At 42.2% G+C, this 23,671-nt stretch overlaps 1 protein-coding gene across 14 annotated transcripts in view; it reads right to left on the minus strand.

Annotated features, from left to right (window-relative positions):
• The window catches only part of ARHGEF9 (Cdc42 guanine nucleotide exchange factor 9), a 156,008-nt gene that overhangs the window by 82,810 nt on the left and 49,527 nt on the right, over positions 1 to 23,671 (minus strand). For 10 of the 14 annotated variants that reach the window (XM_009199283.3, XM_009199279.3, XM_031660724.1 and 7 more), the window contains exon 2: positions 9,767 to 9,946. The exons of 3 other annotated variants lie outside the window; for them this stretch is intronic. In XM_009199283.3, coding sequence (XP_009197547.1) covers positions 9,767 to 9,946 — 180 coding nt within the window. Of the gene's footprint in view, positions 1 to 9,766; positions 9,947 to 12,430; positions 12,649 to 23,671 lie in introns of those variants that run through there. One more of the 14 variants, XM_009199282.4, reaches the window with a different exon arrangement.

Genomic DNA, 23,671 nt, shown 5'->3' on the forward strand with positions numbered 1-23,671 from the left:
TGTTATTATCCCCTAGGTTGGTATCATCTGCCCCTAGAACAATGAAGCAACATATGAGAAACACTGTCCTTTCTAGTCAGGGAAGAGTTTTAGGAAGTACTTTTGTAATTGCTTTCACAATTGTCCCAAATTTCTTATACTCCAAATGCCACCTCCTTGACAACTAGACTCAAAAACCCTTCCCAACGAATGGAGACTTATTTAGTCGAGGCTGGAGGTATTGATGATTTCTGCCCATGACAAGGCTTCTTAAGGTGAGAACTCAAGCTAGAATGGGGGTGGATTGGAGTGTAGGGAAACCCTTCACAGATAACGTAGCTTCCTTCCCAGTCAAGAAAACTTCCTTCCCAGTCAAGAAAATGAATCTAATCCCTTCCCTAACTATGAACTACACTCCACGCTACCCCTAAGTCTTCTTCTTTCATTGGTTTTCATGGAATTATCCTGCTTAGACTTTGATAGAATTTAGGTTAATTAGTTAAGTGGCCACAAAAGGAGTGTTCTGCCAGGACCTTTAGAAGTTCATTTCTTCTGTATTTCCTTTGATTTGCTTTCTGTTTGAGCTAAAATAAAGAGGAGGCTTCTATTTAAGCTATTCAGATATGGAAGTACTGATTTCATTATGAAAGCCACACTAGGGAGAATGCTGAAATCAAGCCGACCTGAGTTACTCATCCCCCGGAAAGCTTGCAATTATTTGACAGACATTTAGAAAAAACAAAAACAAAAAAAAACACTTCAGGATGGTGGATGTGGCAAAACACTGGCTTTGGAGTTGGAATGCGATCTTGTTTGGGCTATGCCATTTACTAGCAAGTTAAAGGCAAGTCTGGCAAGGTCTCAATTACTTTCTGATCCTCCAGGATAGTACCAATGCCCTAGATGGCACCTGTTCCCTATTGAGGCTTTTCCCGCAACATCTATCTTATGTTTTTTACTCCTTTCAGCCTGTATCCAGGCTGATGTAGTCTCCTGTAGCTACTGAAGTCATATGCCTCTTCCCGACCTCACTTCTTATGAATCTAATCCCTTCCCTAACTATCCTCTACTTTCTACTTGCTAACATTTGTACAAAACATTATACCGTCTACAGACTGAGAGGAGAGAGGAATGAGGTGTGAGTGCTAATGAGTATGGAGTTCTTTTTGTGGTGATAAAGAAGTTCTGGAACTAGATAGTGGTGATGGTTGTACAACACTGCAAATGCATTGAATTGTATACCTTAAAATGATTGAAATGGGGAAGCTGATGTTATGTTTATTTTACCTCAACTAAAAAAAGATTTGCTGGGATGGTGGCTCACGCCTATAATCCCAGCACTTTGGGAGGCTGAGGCAGGTGGACTGTTTGAGTCTAGGAGTTTGAGATCAGCCTGAGCAAAATGGTGAAATTCTGCATCTACAAAGAAATACAAAAATGAGCTGGGTGTGGTGGCGGGTACCTGTAGTCCCAGCTACTCAGGAGGCTGAGGTGGGAGGATTGCCTGGGCCCAGGAGTTTGGGGCTACAGCGAGCCATGATCACGCCACTACACTTCTAGCTTGGGCAAAAGCGTAAGATCCTGTCTCAAAGAAGAAAAAAAAAAAGAAATTATGGAGAAAGGGCTAGAAAAGTTCTTGGAGTATATCTGTTCCAACCCCTCCACCTTTCAGAGGAGCAAAGTGAGATTTGGCAAAGGGAAAGAACTTTACTAAAGTAACAGAGCTTAGGCAAATAACCTCCCTTATGCATAAGTTTTCATATCTACTCTCAGACTCTTGCAGGATGGGCTGAAGGTCTAGAGTACCTCTGTATTTTCTCAGTAGCCATTTGATGATCATCTGTTGGGTGAATGAATTTTTATTAAGTCCTTAATTCTACAAATTAAGAAACCATTTTCACTATATACTCCCTGCCTCTGGATACCTGGTCACCATGCTTTACCTGCTTATTGAAGCACACCAAACAACCTGATGTTGGACCAAGTAATACCAGTCACTTGTCATGACAACAAAGCCACCCTCTTTCTGCTGCCTACTGATGCTACACTCTACCTACTGTGCTGGACTTTCTCCCAATATTTTCAGTTGGGAGGGTCCTCACCCACTGCACACTCTCAGCCTAACCCAACCCACAAGGGAAAGTGAACTTCTAGGACCTTCCCCAAATTCAAGTTCATCTGTTGTACTGTTTTTCAGGGCTACTGCTGGCCCCGTCCCATATATAGCATCTTTATTAAGTGTACCCTTAACAGTAAGCTATGCTTACTTTATATGTAACTAAATGTGGGAATGAGTCCATCCCACACATGGCATTCAGGGCCAAGTTCTACTGAGCAGCAATGTCAATAACTGTACTACCTTAATAAGCTTATCAAAACAAAGAGTTGGACCAATGGGCAGAATTTGCAGGTCTATTATTATGGCTCTTTTCCCCAGGACATCTTAAAAAGAAGGTTTTCAATCCTTTCTTGGGTTCCTACATATAACACAGTGTTCCACCATTTATTTGTTCATAAATGGAGGCTAACTGCTGATGTATGGCCCTAGTAACATTATTATGCCTGTTGCTAGAGGTCAGAACAGCCAAGATAGAACATTGTCCAATTACATGTTCAGCAGGGTCATTAGTTGTAATATCATTCCTATTAGTCTTGAAAGCCTGGCAGTGTCAGCATGTCCAGGCTTCCATGTAGCCCATGTACTCATATAAGTGGCTGAATGGAGTGGGCCTTGCATGCCCAAATGGCCCCAGTCTAGCCACTCACACATAGCAGCAACAAGAAGCTGATTCATCCAAATAATGGTTAAAAGATGAAAGCTCAGAAGCCTGGAGGACAGGAGAGGCTTGGCTGACCTGGTCTTAGGTTTCAGATCTCTGACGGGCTGCAGACAGAGTGGAGAGTCAGTATATTCCCAGAGGGTTTGAGAGAGGAGCAGGGAGAAATGAGGATATTATTTCTACCATTTACATTAAGAGTTTGCTGCAAGTATTACCAGTATTATTATTGAGTGTTTCCTGTGTCAGACCCCATTGTCAGTGCTCTTCCTGTATTTTGTTTAGTTCTCCCGACAACTTAATGAGGTAGGTGCTGTTATATCCTCAATTTAATGATGAGATCACTGAAGCACACAATGGCCACTTTGCTAATAAATGGAAAGACTCTGATTCTAATCCAGAAAGATTATCTCCAGAGCCAGTTCTCTTGGACATTTACACCCTTCCCATGAGTAGAAGCTTCAGAAAGACAGATTCTAGTTCAACACAAGGACAAACTATTTCAGATCTGTCCTGAGGTATAACTGGTGGCCTGAAGAGGTAGGGAGCTATCTGTCAGTTTTCACCTCCGAAAACTAAAAAAAAGGAGACCCACCCTCTTCTGAGTACCGTTTCCTTAGTGACCCTCTAATATAGAGGACAACAGACCTCTCAAGATGCCAGATACCCTTAGCACTTGTCTAGACCACTCCAGGAGGTGGCTGTTGCTAAGCGCTAGACAGTCACTTTTGTTCAGGACTCAGCAAATACTGGTGAGAAGATATTAATAGCACTAGAGCCGTATAAAGATAAGCGGTTTCACTCTTACTCATAATGATAAATATACTGATGAAAAAAGAAAAAAGATATATACAAGTATGATGATTTTCCAAAAATTTTGTACTTTACAAAGAGCCACAGAAACAGACCTCATCTCCAGGTACTCAGTCATGGTCCTCCTCTCAAGTCATCACACCACCAAGGCAGTATACACATGATGCTAGGAAGGCCTAAGCTGATCCCCAAATGAACCCGGGGGGTTGATTACACAGAGTAAAACAGGTGCCAGGCCCAAGATCATAGCCTCAACTCAGGCAGCCACCCAGGTTACAAATCCGTGCTATGGGTCAACAATAGGGCCTTGGAAAGCCCCAAAGCCAAGAAAACAATTCAGAATGTCTCCTACTGGTGCCAACTCTTAAATATCATCTTCCTATTGCAAAAAGCAACATATTTCAAGAAATTGGCTCACACTACAGCATAAGGGCTAGTAGCTGGAAATAACAGAGTAGGTCAAGCTTGGTTTACAGATGTTGGCCAGGTTCTCAAAAACCCAGGGTAATTTTAGCTCTGGTCCTGCCTGGAGGCTGAGGGATAGGCTATATGACTCTCAAAGTTGCTTTCAACATGGGATTTCTATGAGGGTGACCTGCCCTACCTAATTTGGAGGAATCATCTGGGTGATGTAACAGCTACATTTAAGGATCTCTCTGAGCTGAAGAGGTCTCCATATTAAAAGAAAAAAAATAAAAAACCCCCAATTAGCCAAATGATGTACTAGATGATGTAATCCAAAAAATGTGCATAGTGAGAAGCCATTAAGATGGATTCTGTGAATGCAAATTAGTTCTAATAATGCCATTTGAAATTCTAGTACAGGGGAGAGAAATTGCCATGGTCCAGGGAGAAAGATTCTCCCTGCTAATGTCAGCCTAAACTCACAACCTATAATGTGCTACCTCTAGAGCCACAAGCAAGACCTTCTACATAAATGATATAAATGTTTAAGACTAGAGACTTATGAACACTTTGAAGCTTGAATGGATAAACAAGGGTTGGTATATTGAAACTCCTCTAAAGAAAGCAAAAACACTATTGCCTTTAGTCTGGAATGGAAGGTAAGTCCTCAAGTGTTAACAGTCTTGTTAGCAGCCCAAGCCTGCCCTTTCCTGATTGTGCTATAGGCCAGAAAGCACAGGATTAAGATTCAGAAGGGGATAACATCACTAAAAGTGGTGGAGCAGGGCACACAAAGAATCAGTTCTTCCACTGAAACAACCTTAAACTGGCAATGAATGATAGAACCCATTGTTTTAGAACTCTAGAATCTAATCCAAAACTTGCAGCAACTTACAGGGGACTGCGTAATGCAGAAAAGGGCAGCAAAAATTCGGTAATAGAGCACTGAAGCACTTTTGCTTATCCCCTTACCATCCCTCATTCCCCAGTGGCTGAAGTGACAGTGGCCCACATTCCTGGTGTGGCTTTCTGGTGCCAGGAGATAATGACCTTGTTCTTTACAATATTTTAGCTGCGCCTTTTGACCTGTTTGGCACTGAGGGACTAGCACAGAGGTTGACCTCTGGCTGGAGAGGCTTTCCAGGCTGTGGCTGCCTTTGTTGAAAGATTTAAAGACATACGCTGCTCATGCCCACTTGGGACAAGGGATTGTGGACAGGACAAACAGCAAACAGATGCAATAGCACAAGAAGGAGGAAGCTAAAAACGAAGTTTCTTTGGGAAAAAGGAAGTTTCTTTGGGGAATAAAGGCCATCATGCATACCAGGGAAGTCACACTGTAACACGCATGCCCAGGACCAGACGCATGCTCAGAAAAAACCTCAGAGGACCATAGGCTTGTATTTCTGGAGGATGTGTGATCTACATACAAACAGGAGGAGAAGGCTGAGACAAAAGAATTGATGACCTGGCACAGTCTCAAGTGAGTACCCCAGCTCAGAATCAAGCGGCAAAAACCAGGAAAGTAGTATTGTTTTTTCTTCTTGGCTCCAGATGTTTAAGGAAATGTCAGGTTATTGGCTGACCAACAAGATAAAATAACAGAGACTTCAGCAACCATATATAACAAGAATACAGTCTTGCAAAAATAGTTGGAAAAAGTCACTAAACAAATGGACAACTGCAACCCTCAGCAATCAACAGTAGCAAACCCTGGGGAGAGAAGAAAATCTGATTTCTAGAGTTACCACATTATAATATTCAAAATGCCAAGTTTTCAACAAAAAATTACGAGGTCTACAAGAAAACAGGAACATATGACCTATTCACAGGAAAAAAACAATTTGGCAGAAAACATACCAAAGGAAGCCAAGACATTAAACTTATTAGACAAAGACTGTCTAGTAAAGTTGTCTTAAGATTCAGGAGGCCTGGGTTCAAGTCCTGGCTTTGCCACTAATTCCCTACGTGAGAAAGCAAGTTATTTCCATTTTCTGGGCCCATGTCTCCTCAGTATTTATACAATGTGGAGGTAGGGTGACTAATGGCAACAAGCTGGGTCCTTGGGAGATAATTTATCCTACAGATGTGTTCTGTTTGATGCTCACTGTGCTTCTTTAAAAATATGAATTACTCATTAACATTTTTTAAATATAAAGAGTTTTACATAAAAATCCAATTCCTGGCTTTTCTTGAAATACTAGACGATCTGCCCCCCCTGGGCTTTCCTCTCCACTATACCCCACTCTAATGATGGGAAACATCCAAGTCACTTTTGCTGTCCTTAGATGGGGCATGGATTTCCCAATTGGACGCAGGCGCCCACTTACCCCTTGTCTCAATTTGCTTCACTCACTTAATTGGCCCCTGTAAGCATCTAAGTTGGCCACTCTTGGCTAAGATGGGTCTTTCCAGTTCTAAATCTACAGTGAATCTAGGGTTTCATAAAGGTGAAAAGCTTTTCCCAAGTATCTCTTTTTGCAGCCAAAATGAGACAAAATACAAATAAAAGCCAGGTCACACTCTAGAACAATGGGCTTTCCTTTGAAAAGTTGGGTTTCCATGATATTTGGTCTGTAGAAAACCAACAAATGATGGTAATGACTGGCTTAGATCATCCTTTCATTTCCGTACTTCCAAGCAGGCCAGAAATGAGAGAAATAAAGAATTTGAAAAACAAGAAAAGTATATATCCAGCTCCTGATAACACCTCAGCAAGCTCTTTACTTTCTGACCAAACCCGTGCCTTGTCACATGAGCCCATCAGTAACAGGCTGTAATGTGTCCTGTTCACAACCTACCCTTAATTAGGCAGCAAGCTCTCCTCAGGCCATGGCCCAAAGTCAGAAAAAAAAAGCCTCCTTTTATGCACAGTGACAAAGGAAAAGAGCCTGAATGACTTGAAGTTAGGGCCTATTAGACAAAAGGAGGCCCACCACAGACATGAGAGTTGAGACACAATCATATCCTAGCAGTTTACCCTTAGCTCCTAGCAGGGAAACCAGCCCAGGAAAACAGCTGAAGATGTCAACAACTAGATATGAGGACTGATGTTCAGCAAGTTTAATTCATTTAACCTTACCTACTACTGGGAAGGTATATCAGCTCCTACATTGCTCTTGTGAAGCCATGTCCCCAGTACAGAAAGGAAAGAACCTGAGCACGTGCGTACACACACACACAAGCACATACAAGTATGAAATTCTGAACAACAGAGGAGACAGATGTGAATAGGTTGAAGACACATATACCTGGTAAGTTCCTGTACAGTGGCCAAATGGTATCATAATTCGTATTTACAAGTATCCAGCATATCACAGGTAACAAAGCATTTTTACAAGACCGAATTATCCCCATTTTACAAGGAAGAAAACTGATATTTGAAGATGCATAGGAAGCTGCTCAAGTTGCATTTCTAATAATAGAACTGAGGCAAGAATCTGGGTTTCCCAGACTGCAAGTTGGGTTTTAATGTGTAACAACAGGTAGGGCTAACTTGAACAGAACCACACTAAACACCTTGATTATCCATCCTAGGGCTCAAATGTCAGCAATGAGACTTCCAGGTAGGGAATGAAGATATCGTACCATGTCAGTCACCAATTTAGTCAAATGATCTTATTTTACTAGCCTGGAGCCTGGGTGTTAGTGTTTTTGTTTGTCTGGGTTCTTCTTGTTGTTTTTTGTGCTACTGAAGTGATTCTATTATATAGCCAGGATTGAGAACCACCTGGGCTAGACTCTATACCAAGTGGCTGCTGGGGCTGTGTTCCTGTAGGAACACTCCTCCTGGCCTCGGACTTAGGGACCTTAATGGCGCTCACTGATATTCTGAAGTCTGGCTCTGTCATTTGCTTCCCTGAGCAATCCTGGCTTGCTCAATCATTTCCCCCCATCCTTGGATTTACTATTTATTATAAAAGTGACATTTCCCTGAAAATGAAATGCATTTGGATTTGGGTGACATCATCATTGGGTACAGTTTAATCCTTCTTTTAAAGAGGGAGGTCTGTAAGCACAAGACATACCAGCTGTATGCATACAGGGCCTCACATTAGTCCTGAAGGTCTGTGGTTATTGATATGCTTTTTCTGACTATCCCTGGGACTGATTCATTAACCAGCAAAGATGAGCTGGGACACAGATGGCATTTGCAGACTCTGACAGAAGAGAAGAAAAGATTGGATATTTCATTAGAAGATTCTCATGATAGAAGGGAATGAGAGGTAATTTTGTCCCTTCCTCTGCTTCTAGGCAGTGCCCTCACCTAAACTGTCCCAACCAGGTAACGATGCTTTCTGGATTTTTTTGCCTTGAGGAAGGAGGCCTCTATCAACCTCAAGGGAAGCCTTGATATATGGACCTTCTTGGAGCTAAGAAGGTGGTGGTGATTATTATAATTATGACAAAACAAGTTACCATTGGCTAAGTTCCTAATATCTGTCTAGCACTGTGCTAGACACCTTATTGGCATGTATGATCTAATTCCTTACAAAAAGTCTGTTATCCCTATTTTTCAGATGAGGAAATCAGGGCTCAGGGAAGTTAAAAATCTTACCAAAAGCTATAGAGCCAGAAGGTAGTAAAACTGTATCTTAAGTTTTCTAACTCCAAATGCCCTCTTCCTTTCTTTATATCACATTGCCATAATTCTAATCTTAAGGCCCTTCAACCTCTACGAGCCCTAGACCTAGCCCTTCTGATCTTTTGTTTGGGGTCTAGAAGACTTCAGCCTAATTTTACAGGAGAAACTAACAAAATGTGATAGGCTGTAGTAAGGATGGTTATAACACACCCTCATGTGGCTTCAGTACTTGTCTTGCCACAAAGCAGTTTTCGCATGTTTTATCTCATTCACTGTGACATGCCCTGGCATTAAAGAACTGTCAAGACCATTGTGCAGATGAGGAAAATCAGAGCTCAAAATAGTCAAATAACTGATTCCAGCTCACAATTCCAAGAAAGAATAAGAGCTGAGACACCTAACCAATGTTCTTTCCCCATAGCACCCTGAGGTCATAAGCACATTGGGATCACTTCCTTTATAGTAACCCAGAAAAAGCAAAAGCTGCTGAGAAATTCCTCCCAAGAGCCTCTCTGTTAAGGGCCAGATTCTTCATGGTACAATGTCAAAGAGGCAGAAGGCTTGCAAGACCTTACATGCCACTTGCTTCCCACCCCCGGCACATTTAGATCCCAGCCACTTGATTCTCTTGAAAAAAGTAAAATCTGATATCAGTAAGCTCCAGCCCCTGGGGGGCAGGGAGCTCACACTCTTATATTAACATCTGAACACACAGTGACAATACACAGGGGTGTGAGAGGCAATGAAGTAGACAGGAAGGAGAGGAGGAGAAGAGCAGAGGAGCAAGAGAAGGAGATGGGAAGAAACTACGAGAAGAAAGGATAAAAAAGATGAGAAATAGAAAGTAGAAAAAAAGAGATAAGAAAGACAAAAGTTCACAGCAATATAGGGTTAAAAAGTATTCAAAAACCACCAAGGCCAACCCCAAAAGAGGAAACCAAGACCCAGACAAGGTAAGTGATTTGTACAAAGGTGGGAGGTGGTGGGGTGGGGGTGTTAAACAAGAGACAAGGGAAAAGACTAAAAATTAAAAGGGCACAGATTAAAGGAAGCCCAGGTTCTCTGTATGAGACAATTTTAAAAAATGAAAAAAAATATGAGAAAAGCCACCAGGAGAGAAATAAACAGGAGAACAGAGGCTGGTGAAGGGGAAGCCAGGTACAGGCAGCCAAGGAAATAGGAGAGGAGAGTGAAGACTGACACTCACCCTCACAAAGCTGGCAGGAAACCATCCCTCCTCATCGTCGATCTGGCCCCACCACCAATCCTTGTTGGAAGCATCCAAGACTTTGATGACGTCGCCAGCTTTAAATGCCAACTCCCGGTTGGCCATGGTGACGTGATCCCATACTGCCTCAGCACTAACGATGGAATCTCCAGTGATCAGCTTAGGAGACAAAATGAGAATGTGTTCAGTCCACACAGCTACCTTGCTTGCCCCTTCCCCCACCCACAGAGCTCTACTACTTATAGAAAAACTCATATACTCGAGTGGTGAGAGATAGGGGTGAGGGGGATGGCACTGGAACACAAGTTCCATTGAACTACAAGACAAACAATACTGTCAACTCTCTGTTAGTCAGTGCATGGAATGACCCAGAATATGAATATGTACTACATATGTCTTATGCTTTTTATCCCTAATCATGAACTCCTCCTACGCAGAACAAAGAAAGCTCCAGTCCATCTCTCCTTGGTGGTTGAAGGTGGCTCTGGGTCAGGAATGGGTGGAGAGGCTGAAAGCAATGGCTAAAATGAGAATCAAGCTTATTTGCTTTCAATTCCCTGTGCTCCTCCCCCTTTCCTCCTCTTCCTTGGAACTGACAAATTGAGAGTTGGTGGTACATTATTTAACCCCACTGTGCCCCTCCTCCTGGGGTAACAGACCATAACATTCCTCACGCATAATGGACCTCAGTCCTGCAGCCTCCTCCTCTCACTCACACATGATGCCATCCAGAGAGGTTATGGGTAGGAAAGAATATGGCTTTCTGCGATGCCTTACACCCAAGAAACTCAACTTTAGCACAGATTCTCTCAGTGGTTTGTACAACCATTCTGTGAGACACGGTAGGGGGAGAGGTCGGGGTTGACTTCTGCATTTGATGGATGGCAAAACTTAACAAGAAAGTGAACAGATGAGCTGGAGATCACCCAGCAAGGCAGGACCTGTGCATGGAATGGACCCTAACCCTGCTCACCAGACTTTATGGCTAGCAGGACTGGGCTCCACACAAGAGCAGGCAGACATCTATTCCACTGCCGTACGAGCAAACACACATTCATGAAATTCATCTAAGCACAGTGATAGGGATGGGGTGAGGGTGGGGAGGTAGTCTGCCTCTCTCTACCATCCTGCCCACTGTGTTATTTTTTCTTTTTCCCTCAACTGTTCCAGCTTGTATGGGCCATCAGTCTTCTCAGCATTTGAGGTAACACATTCCAGAATAGAGAACACATGGCCTATCAGGCAAAGAGACTCAAGCACTCTCTCCCCAGCACTGAATTTCTGAACAAGTCCTCTAGAAGTCAGCTTTTCCATCAGCCTACTTTGCTCAAGGCAATAATGGCTCCATAAGACCAAAACTAAAACAACTTAAAGACAATCGAAATAGTCTATGGAATATATATCCTCTCTCATATATCTGCCCTCCAACACGCTAGCCACAGAATAACCCTAGGTTCTCAAAATAAATGCCCAACAAATATGAACACATATATATGAACACGCACACACATACTCACACGCTGATCTTTGACTTAAGTTAACATGTTTTGTTCAGGTCCTGCCTGATGCATCTGTCATGGCTCAGAATTCGTCTTTGTGCCTTCCATAGAAGGTAAGGCATAGGGAGAGCTCTTCAGGATAGATAAAAAATGAATTTCCAGCAGGACCTTTCACAACACCACCTTTCAAATACCTCATGCTTTACGTTTTGCAAAGTGTTTTCATATATACTCCATCACTTGATCCTTACGGAATAAACTGGGCCTCACTATTACCATTCCTTCATTCATTCATTCATTTTAATTTTTTGAGATGGAATCTCACTCTGTTACCCAGGTTGGAGTGCAGTGGCGTAATCTTGACTCACTGCAACCTCCACCTCCTGGGTTCAAGTGATTCCGGTGTCTCAGCCTCCCAAATAGCTGGGACTACAGGCACACGCCACCATGCCCAGCTAATTTTTGTATTTTTAGTAGAGATGGGGGTTTCTCCATGTTGGCCAGGCTGGTCTCAAACTCCTGACCTCAAGTGATCTGCCGACCTCAGCCTCCCAAAGTGCTAGGATTACAGGTGTGAGCAACTGCACCTGGCCATTTACCTATATTCTAAATATGAGGAAACTGAGGCTCAGAAATGTGACCTGGTCCTTCAGCCAACAAGACAAGTAACACATTATGAAGCTGGGTCTTCTAACTTTGTGTCTTCCTATAATTATCAAACTGTACTACCAATGTCTATTCATTACCTACACTGAACTCCATCTATGATATCATAAGCCAGTTGGCTCCTCTTCTTAAAGAACCCTACAGGAGATTTACACAGCCACCTTTAATCATAGGTGCCCATGAGGCTGAGGACATTCATTTTTATGTTGAACTTGCTTTCTTCCAATTGTACTAAAAGTCAATTTCTCCTTGTTTTGGCTTCAGTGAAGAAAAAGAAAAGCTGGTCACTGGCCTACTAAAGTAAATTTTTATAGAGAAGTCTCCCCTCTCCTGGAAAAGATGGGTCCCAAGTGGGCATTGTTAGAACTCAGTAAGCACATACAGCCCCAATCCAGAACACCACTAAGACCTGTAGTTTAAAGCTATATTCATAGCTTTTTATCAAGGGTCAAAGAGTATCTCAGCATCAATTACCAACCTTCTGCTCAGGACACTATCTGTGGTGCTCTTGGAGGTCCCCCAGGCCCAGATCTGGCTGATATATTTTTTACTTTGCAGTCTTCTTTTTAGGAACTCCATGCTTGACTTTTCCCAGAAGCAGATAGCTGACTTTTGTCCCCCATTTAGTCCAGTTGATATACCTGGGCCCTCAGGTCACAAGGCTCAGCTATACCCTGGACAAAGCCAATCTAGGACCTAGTGGTCACAAAAACAACTAACCAACTTGCAAGCCTGTTGTCAGGGCCTACTTAGAATCAATGACTGTCAGAATTGGACAGAATTTTAAAGATCATCACCTTCATGCCCTCATTTTATCGATGAGGTTTAACAAAAGTACAGTCATCAAATGGTCAGCCTCCTGGACCAGGGTTTTTTCTAACATAACACCACAGAGAGGGAAGACAGGTAGAAAAAATAATCTGATTTTAAGACCTTGTTATACTACTAAAGGTGTAATGATAATTATGATGATGTTAGCTAATATGGAGCGTTTACTATATGTCAGGCACCATTCTAAACATGTTATAGACATTAATTCATTTAAGCCTCACAGAAGCCCTGTAAGGAAAAACTATTACTATTCATATCTTACAGATGAGGTAGCTGAAGCTCAAAGAAGTTAAATAATTTGCAGTTCACACAGCCAATAACTATTGAAGCCATTATTCCAATACAGGCACAGTCTGGCTCTAGAGACTCTGCTCTTAACTTACAAACTATTCTACCTCTGGGTCCCAGTTTCTTCACATATAAAATGGGGATAATTCTACTCTACCATCTGCTTTGTAGGCTATAAAACACTGAACTGAGAGCTGACAGGTATATGCATGGAGGTGAGAGGAATGCTAATCCAGAAGGGGTTAATAGCTGTGTGGGGCTTCTGTGTTCTCTCCTCACAAACACAAGCAGGAGCAAGGGGATGTTCCCCCCTCATCTTCTGAGTTGTTTTTAAAATGTAAACTAAACTTAACCAGGAAATTGGTTCCAAATCTTCCATTTGTGTACAGAATTAACTTTTAACTTGCTACAATTTTTTTTTTTTAAATGCACTTTGCTCTGCTCATCCATCTTCCATCCAACATTCATTCACTGGGCTCCTACTGTGTGTGGGGATCTGCTCGCTATGACTCAGTTGCAGTCCTTACCTGAAGAACAAAGGGTTTCCAGGTACCAACAATGCTTTCCAGCAGGATGCAAAGGTGGTTTTATGGGCAGGCAAACCTACCTTCAATTCTGGGCTTTACTACTTTAGAAAGTAGCAATGACAACAGGAGGTGAGGAATAGAAGGGGAGTCAGAGAGAAAAACTTAAATGTAATTATCAGTATGTAATTACGACATCTAAGAGTACAATTTCACAAAAGCCAAAGACAAGAGTTTCTAATTATACAACCTTGGGTCTCAGTTTTTTCATCTGCAAAATGGGGGTAATGATGTTTGCCTCACAGGCAGGGTTATAGAGAGGGTGAACTGAGAGGGTGGATATACAGTGCCTGGCATGTGCTGGCCTAGCACGAGACTTCAGAGAAAGGAGGTTGATTATACATGGGTATTGGGCTCTAGAAAGGTTTTGTGTGGCAATGAAGATAGCCCTTAAAGAATGGGTAGGATGGTGCCAAATAGAGAAGGAAAGGGAGGGGCATTTGAGGCAGAGAAATGAGATTAAGCAAAGTCTCAGAGATGAAGACTAGGAAATGTGATGGTCAACAAGTAGTGGAGTTTGGAGAGAGTAGGGTTGGGAAACGGGAGTGGAGGGAGTGATGGCTAAAAAGGTAAGTGAAGTCATGTTTGGAGGACATTGAATCTAGTTTGAGGAAAAGAAAAAGGTCAAAGTTGATTTTTGGGTGCAAACGTCAACTAAAGCATAGGGTAAATTAGAAGGAAATATTGGCTTGGCTTGGCTTTGCAGGAGAAGAGATGACAAATTTTCTCTTTAAAGTATTAAATATGGGGGGCCAGCAGGACACCCAGGTGGGTGGGAAGCTCAAGAGCAATTAGGGTATATATACAGGTTTGGGAATCAATGGCCCAGAAGAAATTGTGAAAATCAGAGTTTGCCCTGGAAAAATGTGCTAAGAAGTCCAGAAGCCTTGGGAAATCAAGATTTATGTTTAAAGATGGAATGTGAGGTAAGGAACAGAAAAAGAGCTACACAAACAAAACTAAATGAAGCTGTTAGCACATCATTAGGATACAAAGGAGTATGATCTCTCAAACTCCAAGACAAGAGTTTCAAGCAGCAACAGCTCATCAACATTATCAAATGGTACAGAGCTCTAAAAAGAAAACCAAGAAAAGGCCATTTGGGAGTAGCGATAGCAGGGATTATATTCTCTATTCCCAAACTGGTTTATATTCCTCTCCCTGCCAAAATCCAACTGTTACCATCCTTCATCTTGCAAGCCTATCATAAAGCCAGAAGATGGAGCAGCATCATTCTAGAAAGGTACTCAAAGAGCTCTGAGCCTTAGGACAGCGGTACTGTGGCTTCTAACACAATAATTCCCAATCCCCAGGACATTTCAGAGGAAGCACTAAATATAGGGTGGCTCTTGCTCAATCTTACAAGTGAGGGGGACACATAGTGTTTCCCACTCCCACATCAACGAAACTTTTGGACATGAATAAGAGGATGGGGAGGGTTAAGAGTCCTGCATTATGCTTAAAGACGGAATAGGGTATTATTTCTTTGTATCCAGATTTCTGAAGACAATCCTAATATCAAATATTCTATCTAATTGCTCCCCACAGTAGATACATCTGTTATCAGCTGTCATGTGCCTTGATTTTTAACCTAGAAATATGATTGCTATACTCTGGAAGAACTGGGAATCTGAGATCTAAGGCAGGTCTCTGTGACCAAAAAAGGCATGTGTGTTTGCAGTGAGCTTGGGGTGGCCAGTGGACCCTTTCAGTGGGAACAAAAGAAGAAATGGAAAAGACAGAAGGAAAGTAAAAGAGTTAGAAAGGGAAGGAGGAAGCAAGAGAAGCTTACCCTTGAAGAAAACATATGCTGGAAACTGGATAAAGGGCTTTCTTTTGTGATTTCAACCTCTATAATTCTCCAACGTAAGCATTAACATCTCCATTTTTACTGAAGATAACTTGTGATATAAATCAAGTAGTCCACGGTTACCCAGTTAGTAGATGGTGGAACAGATTTGAATCTCCAGCTGGCCTTACTCTACAGCTTTGCTATTTGCCAGTCCCCCAAGGTACCTGTCAAATGGCAGGGACGGGGACCAACTCACCCTGTGAATGACCTAAAGGTCAATTCCTCAGAGGGCTTGTTAAAACACAGGTTGTTGGGCCGCATAGGTCTTGAGAATTGATTAGGTAGGTCTGAAGTGCAGCTTGAGAACCTGCATTTCAAACAGATCCCCAGGTGATACTGATGTTGCTGGTCTGGGAAATCACAACTGGAGAACCACTGCCCTAATGGACTTTCCTAGTGTAGGCCCTACCCTTGCCTCTTCTGATGCCTCATTCTTCACAGATTTCCCCATGCCACACCAAATGTTGTGCTCCCTGCCTCCAGCACTGCCTGCCTATCTCCAAAGCCTTCCTCAGTGGTTGGTAAATGTCTGAAAAAGAGTATTTGGGGTCATGTAAGGAGCATGCCCAAAGTCAGGCTGTGTTAACACAGGAAAAAACTTGGGATTATGGCTGTCACCCAGTCACTTACCTACAACTTCTTGTTATTCCCCTCTAACTCAACAGCACCACTCCCAAAATAGATATTTAATTAGTTTTGGTGGCTGTCAGAAATATTAGTGTTTTAATAATAAGAAGCAGAAGGGAGAATGGGTTAAAAAATGTGAACTTCACATGTTGTATGGAAAGCAAGTATGCCAATTGCCATGAAGGTAGATGAGCTGGACCTGCCTTCCAAGAAGCTTCATAGGAGGAAAAGTAGGGACATGATGGGGGTTTGCCTATGAGGTTTTCTCAGTTTGGTGTCTGCCCATATCCTCCCAGAAGGCCCCCTTCTCCTTAACAGCTAAACTTGGACAAGAGCAAATTATTTTCCCTTGGTCCCTTAAGCGTATCTAAAACAAGCTGAGATTTTATGCCCTCTCCTGAAAAAGCTAGATCTCCTTTTAATACAGCCTTGTAAACACTCTGGCTATCTTGCCCAAAGTGTTGAAGGATAACCATCCTCCCTATTTTTGGAAAGGTGTGAACCAGGCTGCCCCAACAATAGCTACGAGGTACCACAGTATACAGCAAAGACTCAGATTGGCTATAGGAAGAAAATCTGCCAGTAACTCACCAAATGATCTTAGACAGGTCCCTTTCTCTGTCTCAGCATTTTTTTTTTTTTTAGACAGAGTCTTGCTCTGTTGCCCAGGCTGGAGTGCAGTGGTGCAATCTTGGCTCACTGCAACCTCCACCTCCTGGGTTCAAGCGATTCTCCTGCCTCAGCCTCCAGAGCAGCTGGGATTACAGGCACCTGCCACCACACCTGGCTAATGTTTTGTATTTTTCATAGAGACAGGGTTTCACCATGTTGGCCAGGCTAGTCTCGAACTCCTGACCTCAGGTGATCCACCTGCCTTGGCCTCCCAAAGTGCTGGGATTATAGGTGTGAGCCACCATACCCAGCCTGTCTCAGTTTTTTTACATGTCAAGTGACAGACTGGAACCATATAGATGATCTCTCAAGTCCCTTCCAGCTCTGGTATTCTACTGAGGCTAACAATTACTCTGCAAAGGACAGAGATTTCATTATTGCAGCGTATTTCTCCTCACCCTTCTTTGTGCTTGACAGGATGCTTTTACCGCTTTCTGCTCAAAAAAAAAAAAAAAAAAAAAAAAAGAGATTTTTTTTTTTCCCTGAAGATAACTCACTCAAGCATTGCCGGCAACAGTCAGACTATCTGGGAAAATTGAGAAATGGGCTTCCCACTTAAACCCTTGACTGCCGCATTCAAAAGTCAATAGGGACCTTTGCTTTCTGTTCTCTCCACTTAGTTCTTCAGATAAATCATCCTTCTCATGACATCAGTTCTCACTCACCTCCAGTCCTACATTTCCTACTGCCTGCTCCACATTTCACTGGATAGTCTGCTACCACCTCCAATAAAATGCAAAATTCATCATATTCCCCCATTCTCCCTCCTTCTCAATTTTTCCCATTTAAGGAAAATCTTCTGGGCTTGCTATTTCTTTCTTCTAACCGGCTTCCTTGGCCCCTAGAGGTCTGTCCCTTCCTCAAGCTATGCCTTAATGATGCAAATCTTAAAGCATTTTTGCTAGTATCACTCCTCAAGCTCAAGAAGCTTCAGTAACTCCCCACTCTCTCAAAGCTCTCCTTAATCTAGCCTCATCTCTGGATCCAACCTTTGCCTCTAACGAGGCAGGGGTTTTCTATCACTCTTGCCAGAACAAGTCTCTTGCATCCTTCTCATGACATCAGCTGTCACTCACCTCCAGTCCCACATTTCTTACTGCCTGCTCAACATTTCACTGGATGGCCTGCTACTGCCTCCAACAAAATAATGATCAATCCTACTTCTGTGCCTCTGATTTGGCCATATCCTTAGCCAATGGTTACACGTAGCGACACTGGAGCCGGGCTGCTTCTTCCTAGCTGTATGATTGTGGCCAACCTACTCCTTAATCCCTTCTCTGATGACTCCAGGCTGTATCCTCTCTCTCTCTGCCTCTTTCAGTAACCTTATCTACCTAGGATAAGGAGAAAATGAAAATTTGGAAGAGTTATTCAAGTTGTTGACTAGAGTATTATTCTTCAAATAACCAGAGTGTACACTTCTAAATGATAGGTCTAAAACATAAGCTTAATCCATAATGAACAATTTGTATACTCCATCTAAAGTTCTGACTTGAGTTCTAAAAGCAAGCAAACTCTGAGGCAGAACACAGCAATAGAGTAAGCCTCTCTGTCAGGTGGCAGAACAATCTATGGGGCCAAGGAAATTGTTTACATAATATGTACCCAGCTGCCCTATATGCCAGTCCATTGTTGCCAGGATTTATTGCCAGGTGGCTTCTATGGAAGGCCAGTTTTTGCTAAACATCTGTACAGGTGCCCAATGATCACCAGGGAAAGAAACAGAGATAGATGCTAGGTAAGAGAATTCCCACCATGAATATCAAAAACATCCCAAGAGTTGCCTTTTCTTTTCCTCAGGTTTTAACATTTCGCACTTGTTTCCAGTTTCAATGTGGTTGTTGCTATTGCCCATAAGTAAATAATTTCATTTCTTGGCAGAATAATTAATGCACTCAAGTGATAATGACTCTAAATGTGCTGAATGGAAGTATGTAAATATATTTTTTCATGACACAAAATCATCTTTTTCCTAATTTGGGTGTGTGATTTGTGAGTCATCACATATCAGCTTCCTTCAATATCCCATTATACCATACAGTTTTCACTTTAATAAAATGAAAGATCTACTGTTCAGCCACACCTGGCAGACACAAAAGGTAAGCCTATATAGGGGTCAGCCTTGAGCAAGACAGACCACCTGATCTAGAGTTCAATATGAACAGTGGTCATAAGCCAATTCACACTTTCCAGGACCTTTTAGGACATTTTAGCTTGGGAAACCCAGAGAAGCCCCTTAGAGCATGATGCCATCTGGAATATTTTCTCATTGAGGCTAATAACAAAGAACAGCTTCTTCCTGCACTTCTTGCAAAGGAAGTTAAAAGGTGATCTCTGCTCTAGTGGTGACCCAACAGATGAGAGAAGGGTTGTTGCTTGCTTTTCTGGACCTTAGCAATAGATGGTAAGAAACCCAAGACAGTAGCTCAACCAAATGGGCTTAGGAATTTCTGAAGTGAGACCCAGCTGCTGCCTCAAAGTTCACAATGTTAAGAACTTGGTCTTGTTGAGAGAATGATCCCCTTTAAAGAAAATGCAGCCAAATGGGCCAAGGATTGCACAGATCAGAGAAAGACATGTTTCTAAATGACCAACCTAGATGATGTTGGCTAGAGAAGGTTCTATACTACAACAGCTGCCAATCTGATAAACATTAGCTTGTATCTCCAAAATGTCTTGGAAACAGGAGTAATTGTCAAGTTATTCTGGGATATTTTGGCCTGACTCAAGCACTTCTGATGCATTATGCCACTGTTTCTTAATGTGAGGTTCACAGACCCCTGCTCAGAACCACCCTAATATTTTTATTAATAACAAACAACCAGGGTGATTCTGAATCACATGCCACATGGAAACCAACTGTCTTAATCTTTCTGGGACCAGAGAGTTTATATTACAGGAATTTCCCCTTACTGCACTGCGCCACTCAGAAGAAACCAGAATCTCTGGAACTCCAACTCTAGGCTTATCCTTCTTGTGTCAGATTCCAGAAAGTCTGAGGAATTATGGTGGCCTGTCCGAGAGGATTTCTCCCAGCCTGCCTTGAGAGACTATATGCTTCTGCTCTGTTCCACCCTCATTCCTGTCCAAACCTTCAGGCACTGAAGCTACCACTAGTTCTAATAGAAAGTCCTAGCAGCATCTCTCTGTGCTATAATCTGGAAGCAATTTCCTAGAGCTGTATTAAATCTCCCCAAGGCAACCTCCAATATTCTAAGAGACAAATGGTTAGTAAAAATAATAATAATGGACTTAGCAATGCCCTCTCCAAGAGTTCCTGAGTCAGAACATGCCATCTCAAGCTTGAGGTTACCCTGACCTTCACCCATCTGTTGAGCCAGCTTGGGTCATATACCCAAAATGTTCCTGCCTTGGGAGTCATGCTCGTCTTGTTGGACTTGGTGTGAATGCTGAGCTCCAGCTACCCACTGGAATCTTTTGTTGCCTTACTACCCTGAGATATGGGAGCTGACCAGGACAAGCCTAGGGAATATGCAGGGATGCTCTAAGAGCCACAAATCCCTTAAGCAACCTAAACTCATCTTAGAGTCTGCATCTGGGTTCCTCAATTTCTTCATGTAGTCCCCTTAGGACCAGTCCTGGGAGCTTTAACTTTTCCTGGACTATGACTTGAAGCCAGGCCTTGGAGTTTTCTGGGGAGGGGTGGGCTTCCTTTGTTTCCAGAAGGTAGGAGGAGGGGGCTAGAACTACATGAAGAATCTGTCCTCCATGCCTCCCACATGCATGGTTCTATACTCAACACCACAGGCAGAGGGTGGGTGGGCAACGCAGAGAGAAAAAGGGAACATCATTTTTTATCCATTTGTCAGATGTCGTGTTAAAGTCTTGTAGAGAAAGGAGAGCGGAAGGTAGGGGGAGGAGCAGGAGAGGAGATAGGTTGGAACTAATGGTCCTAACGTCATTAAATGTAGCCATCTGGTTTACAGTGGCAAGAACAGGAACAACATTTAGTTAGGAGAACTGTGACCTGCTCCTATATCTAGAGATGAAACAGGAAAAATAAATACATTTCAATTAACTGAAACCACCTTCAAGTCTGCTGAGCATGCCCAGCAAGGAAATAGGCTTGCAAAACCTCTAGACCTTGGCATGTTTCCAAAGAGAATGTAAGTATCTCCTAGGGAGCTTTTACAGCCCAGAGACCACATCTACATTTAAACAGCCCATCAAAAAGTGGGAGATAGTTTCCAGTGGTGCAATGATTTCCCTCTGCCTATTGGTTCACTGTGAGAGAAAAGACATCCAGCCAAGGCCAAGGCACCTAGCAATGCCTCTAGTCCATATCAGAAGCCTTTTATGCTCAGGAATGGAGTATGTTCTCCTAAAAAAGTCTAGCCCAGTCCTGGATGAGGAAGTGGCAGAGGGATTCAGTCAGCAGCCATTGGGTCAGGCCCCAAGGGACTCAAACTGGCTGAGCTGGCTTCCCCTCAGACATTGTAACCAAAGACTTAGCCAGAGGGATACAATGACTAAACCTAGGCTGCCAGAGAGGACAAAATAGAAGCAAAATCATACATACCCTCAAAGCTCAGGAGGGATGGCACCAGGTCTGTGTCTACAGGAAAAGTGGTTGTGCTTGTAACAAAACAATGTCAAGTAGGTTTGCTAAACTTATGTAAGGAAGCATCTGCCAGTCTGGGTTAGGTGAAAGTGGTGGGGGTAGAGAAGGGAAGGAAACCAAGGCAGCTGATAGAGGGACAAAGCATCTAGTAAGATGTCAGGGCTTGAACTCCTTTTAACTGTCTCAGCTCAAGAGCCCCTTCAAAGGCAGTGGATTCTTATATTCAGAGTTGGTCAGGATTGGAGATTTCCAAGTAACTAGTTAGCACACCTAGTTCAGTCCTCCCTTTCTTACAGGTAAGAAAAATGAGGCTCCAATGAGAAAAGTTTCCTAAGGCATCAAGTTAGTTAGCAGCAGAGCTGCCAAGATTAGAAACCAAGCCTATAGTCTTAGAAGAATGGTAGCCAATAGTTTTTGGATCATGTACCTCTAATGTTAAAAACAAAAATACAAACATTTAGCTATTCTTGTCACAAAAAAGTAATTATGTGAAATGACAGATATGCTTCACTATAGTAACCATTTTACTATCTATCTATATTACAACATCATGTTGTAAACCTCAAATATACACAATAAAATTTATTTTTTAAAAAAAACAAGAAACACCTATTCCAATATTTAAATACTAATGCAGTATGTGTTTTATTAAAAAAAAACTCCACAAAATAGAAATTAAATAACAATGAGATTAACAATTTAATATATAAAGAACTAATATTTTCTCCCTCACTTTGGAGGTTACTGCTTTCAACATTTTCTGGTGCTTTTCTCTCCCACTGCTCTATAGATATCATCCCTTCAATACTACAACCAGAACCTGCCTTTCCCTCCCTGCTTAGGGTCCCAAACAGGTCTGACCCTGAAGATTAAAATATAAGAACACTTTAGTATGAAGGATAAGTAAAGATACTTCCAGAATCTCCCTCACCACCAGATGTTTTTTGCTAAGGAATCTCAAATTCAAATTCACACTAAAATGCAAATGTCAGTAATAAAAACTGGGATGGGAAGAATGAGCTCCAGGTGTAGCTTGATTCTGGACTTGCTATATGAACTTGGGCAGATTCAGCTCCTCTCCGAGCCAGTTGTATTAAATTATTTCAAATGGAAAGTTGAGTTCATCTTTGATATATGCTGCTGCTTTGCTTCTAAAAACAGGTTTTGACAGGGGTAGGGTAGCCCCCCCAAAAAAAAAATGAAACAAGGACATCAGGAGAGGGATGGGGTGGAATAAAAATGGTCAGAAGACAAAACCTGAGTATTTCAAATTTTTGCCATGGGCTATCCCCCACTCAAAATACAACTCCAGTACAGGGATGGCTTTTGGGTTCCACTGGCAGAAGGAAAAACACTGCCTCTTCCACCCATTCAGACCACTGGGTTCAAGCCACCCAAAGTGTCTATGAAAATATTAAGTAGCACTTCTTCCATCTGTTCAGAACATCACAATTGCTAAGTTGGCTTCATATTCATGAGCTCAGTAGATCCTGCCAGAAATCCTGGGGATAAGCAGAGTGGGGATGAGTTGTTCCATTTTAAAGGTAAGGAAACTAATTCCTGAAAAAAGGAAGTTACCCAGCTATCCCAGGAGCACAGAGGCCAGGAGAAAACCTAGGTCTACTGTGCATGGTCCAGTGAGGTTTTTTTCCTAATAAAAAAAAATGGCTAACATTTATTGAATGCTTACTATATGTCAGAGACAAATCTAAGTTTTTACACATAATAACTTGTTTGATCCCTACTTTAAGATAAGGAAACCAAAGTTCAGAAAAATAATGAAGTAACTATTGAAGTTCATGGAGCCAGAATCCAAACCTGAACCTAGACAGTTTCATTCTAGAATCAGTGCTCTTAACCTCTATTTTCCACGGCACATCTTCACATCCCCAAAAGGTGAAATTCAATGAAGTATCAAAGAATCTCCAAGGCATAGCAAGGTACAGAACAATATGTGTTGTATATTACCATAAAAAAGAGAAAGAGGAATATATTCATATTTGTTTATACATCCACATAACATTTTTCTGGAAGGACTCATTGGTGGCCTCTGCAGAGGGCAGGGGGTGGGAGAGAGACTTTCCACTGTGCACTCTCTTGGACCTTTCGAATTTTGAACCATGTGAATATATTTCCTATCCAAAAATAAAAATTTAAAAATGAGATATCTATGGTCAAAAGAGATTAGGAAACTGCATGGCTACTTCTTGGCAGGGCTGCGCCAGCTAATCTTTTCCATTCACTTCTGGGCTCTCAAATTTGAAGAAAAGTAGTTCCTCTCCC

Source organism: Papio anubis, chromosome X (assembly GCF_008728515.1).
Source record: "Papio anubis isolate 15944 chromosome X, Panubis1.0, whole genome shotgun sequence".
NCBI lineage: Eukaryota > Metazoa > Chordata > Mammalia > Primates > Cercopithecidae > Papio > Papio anubis.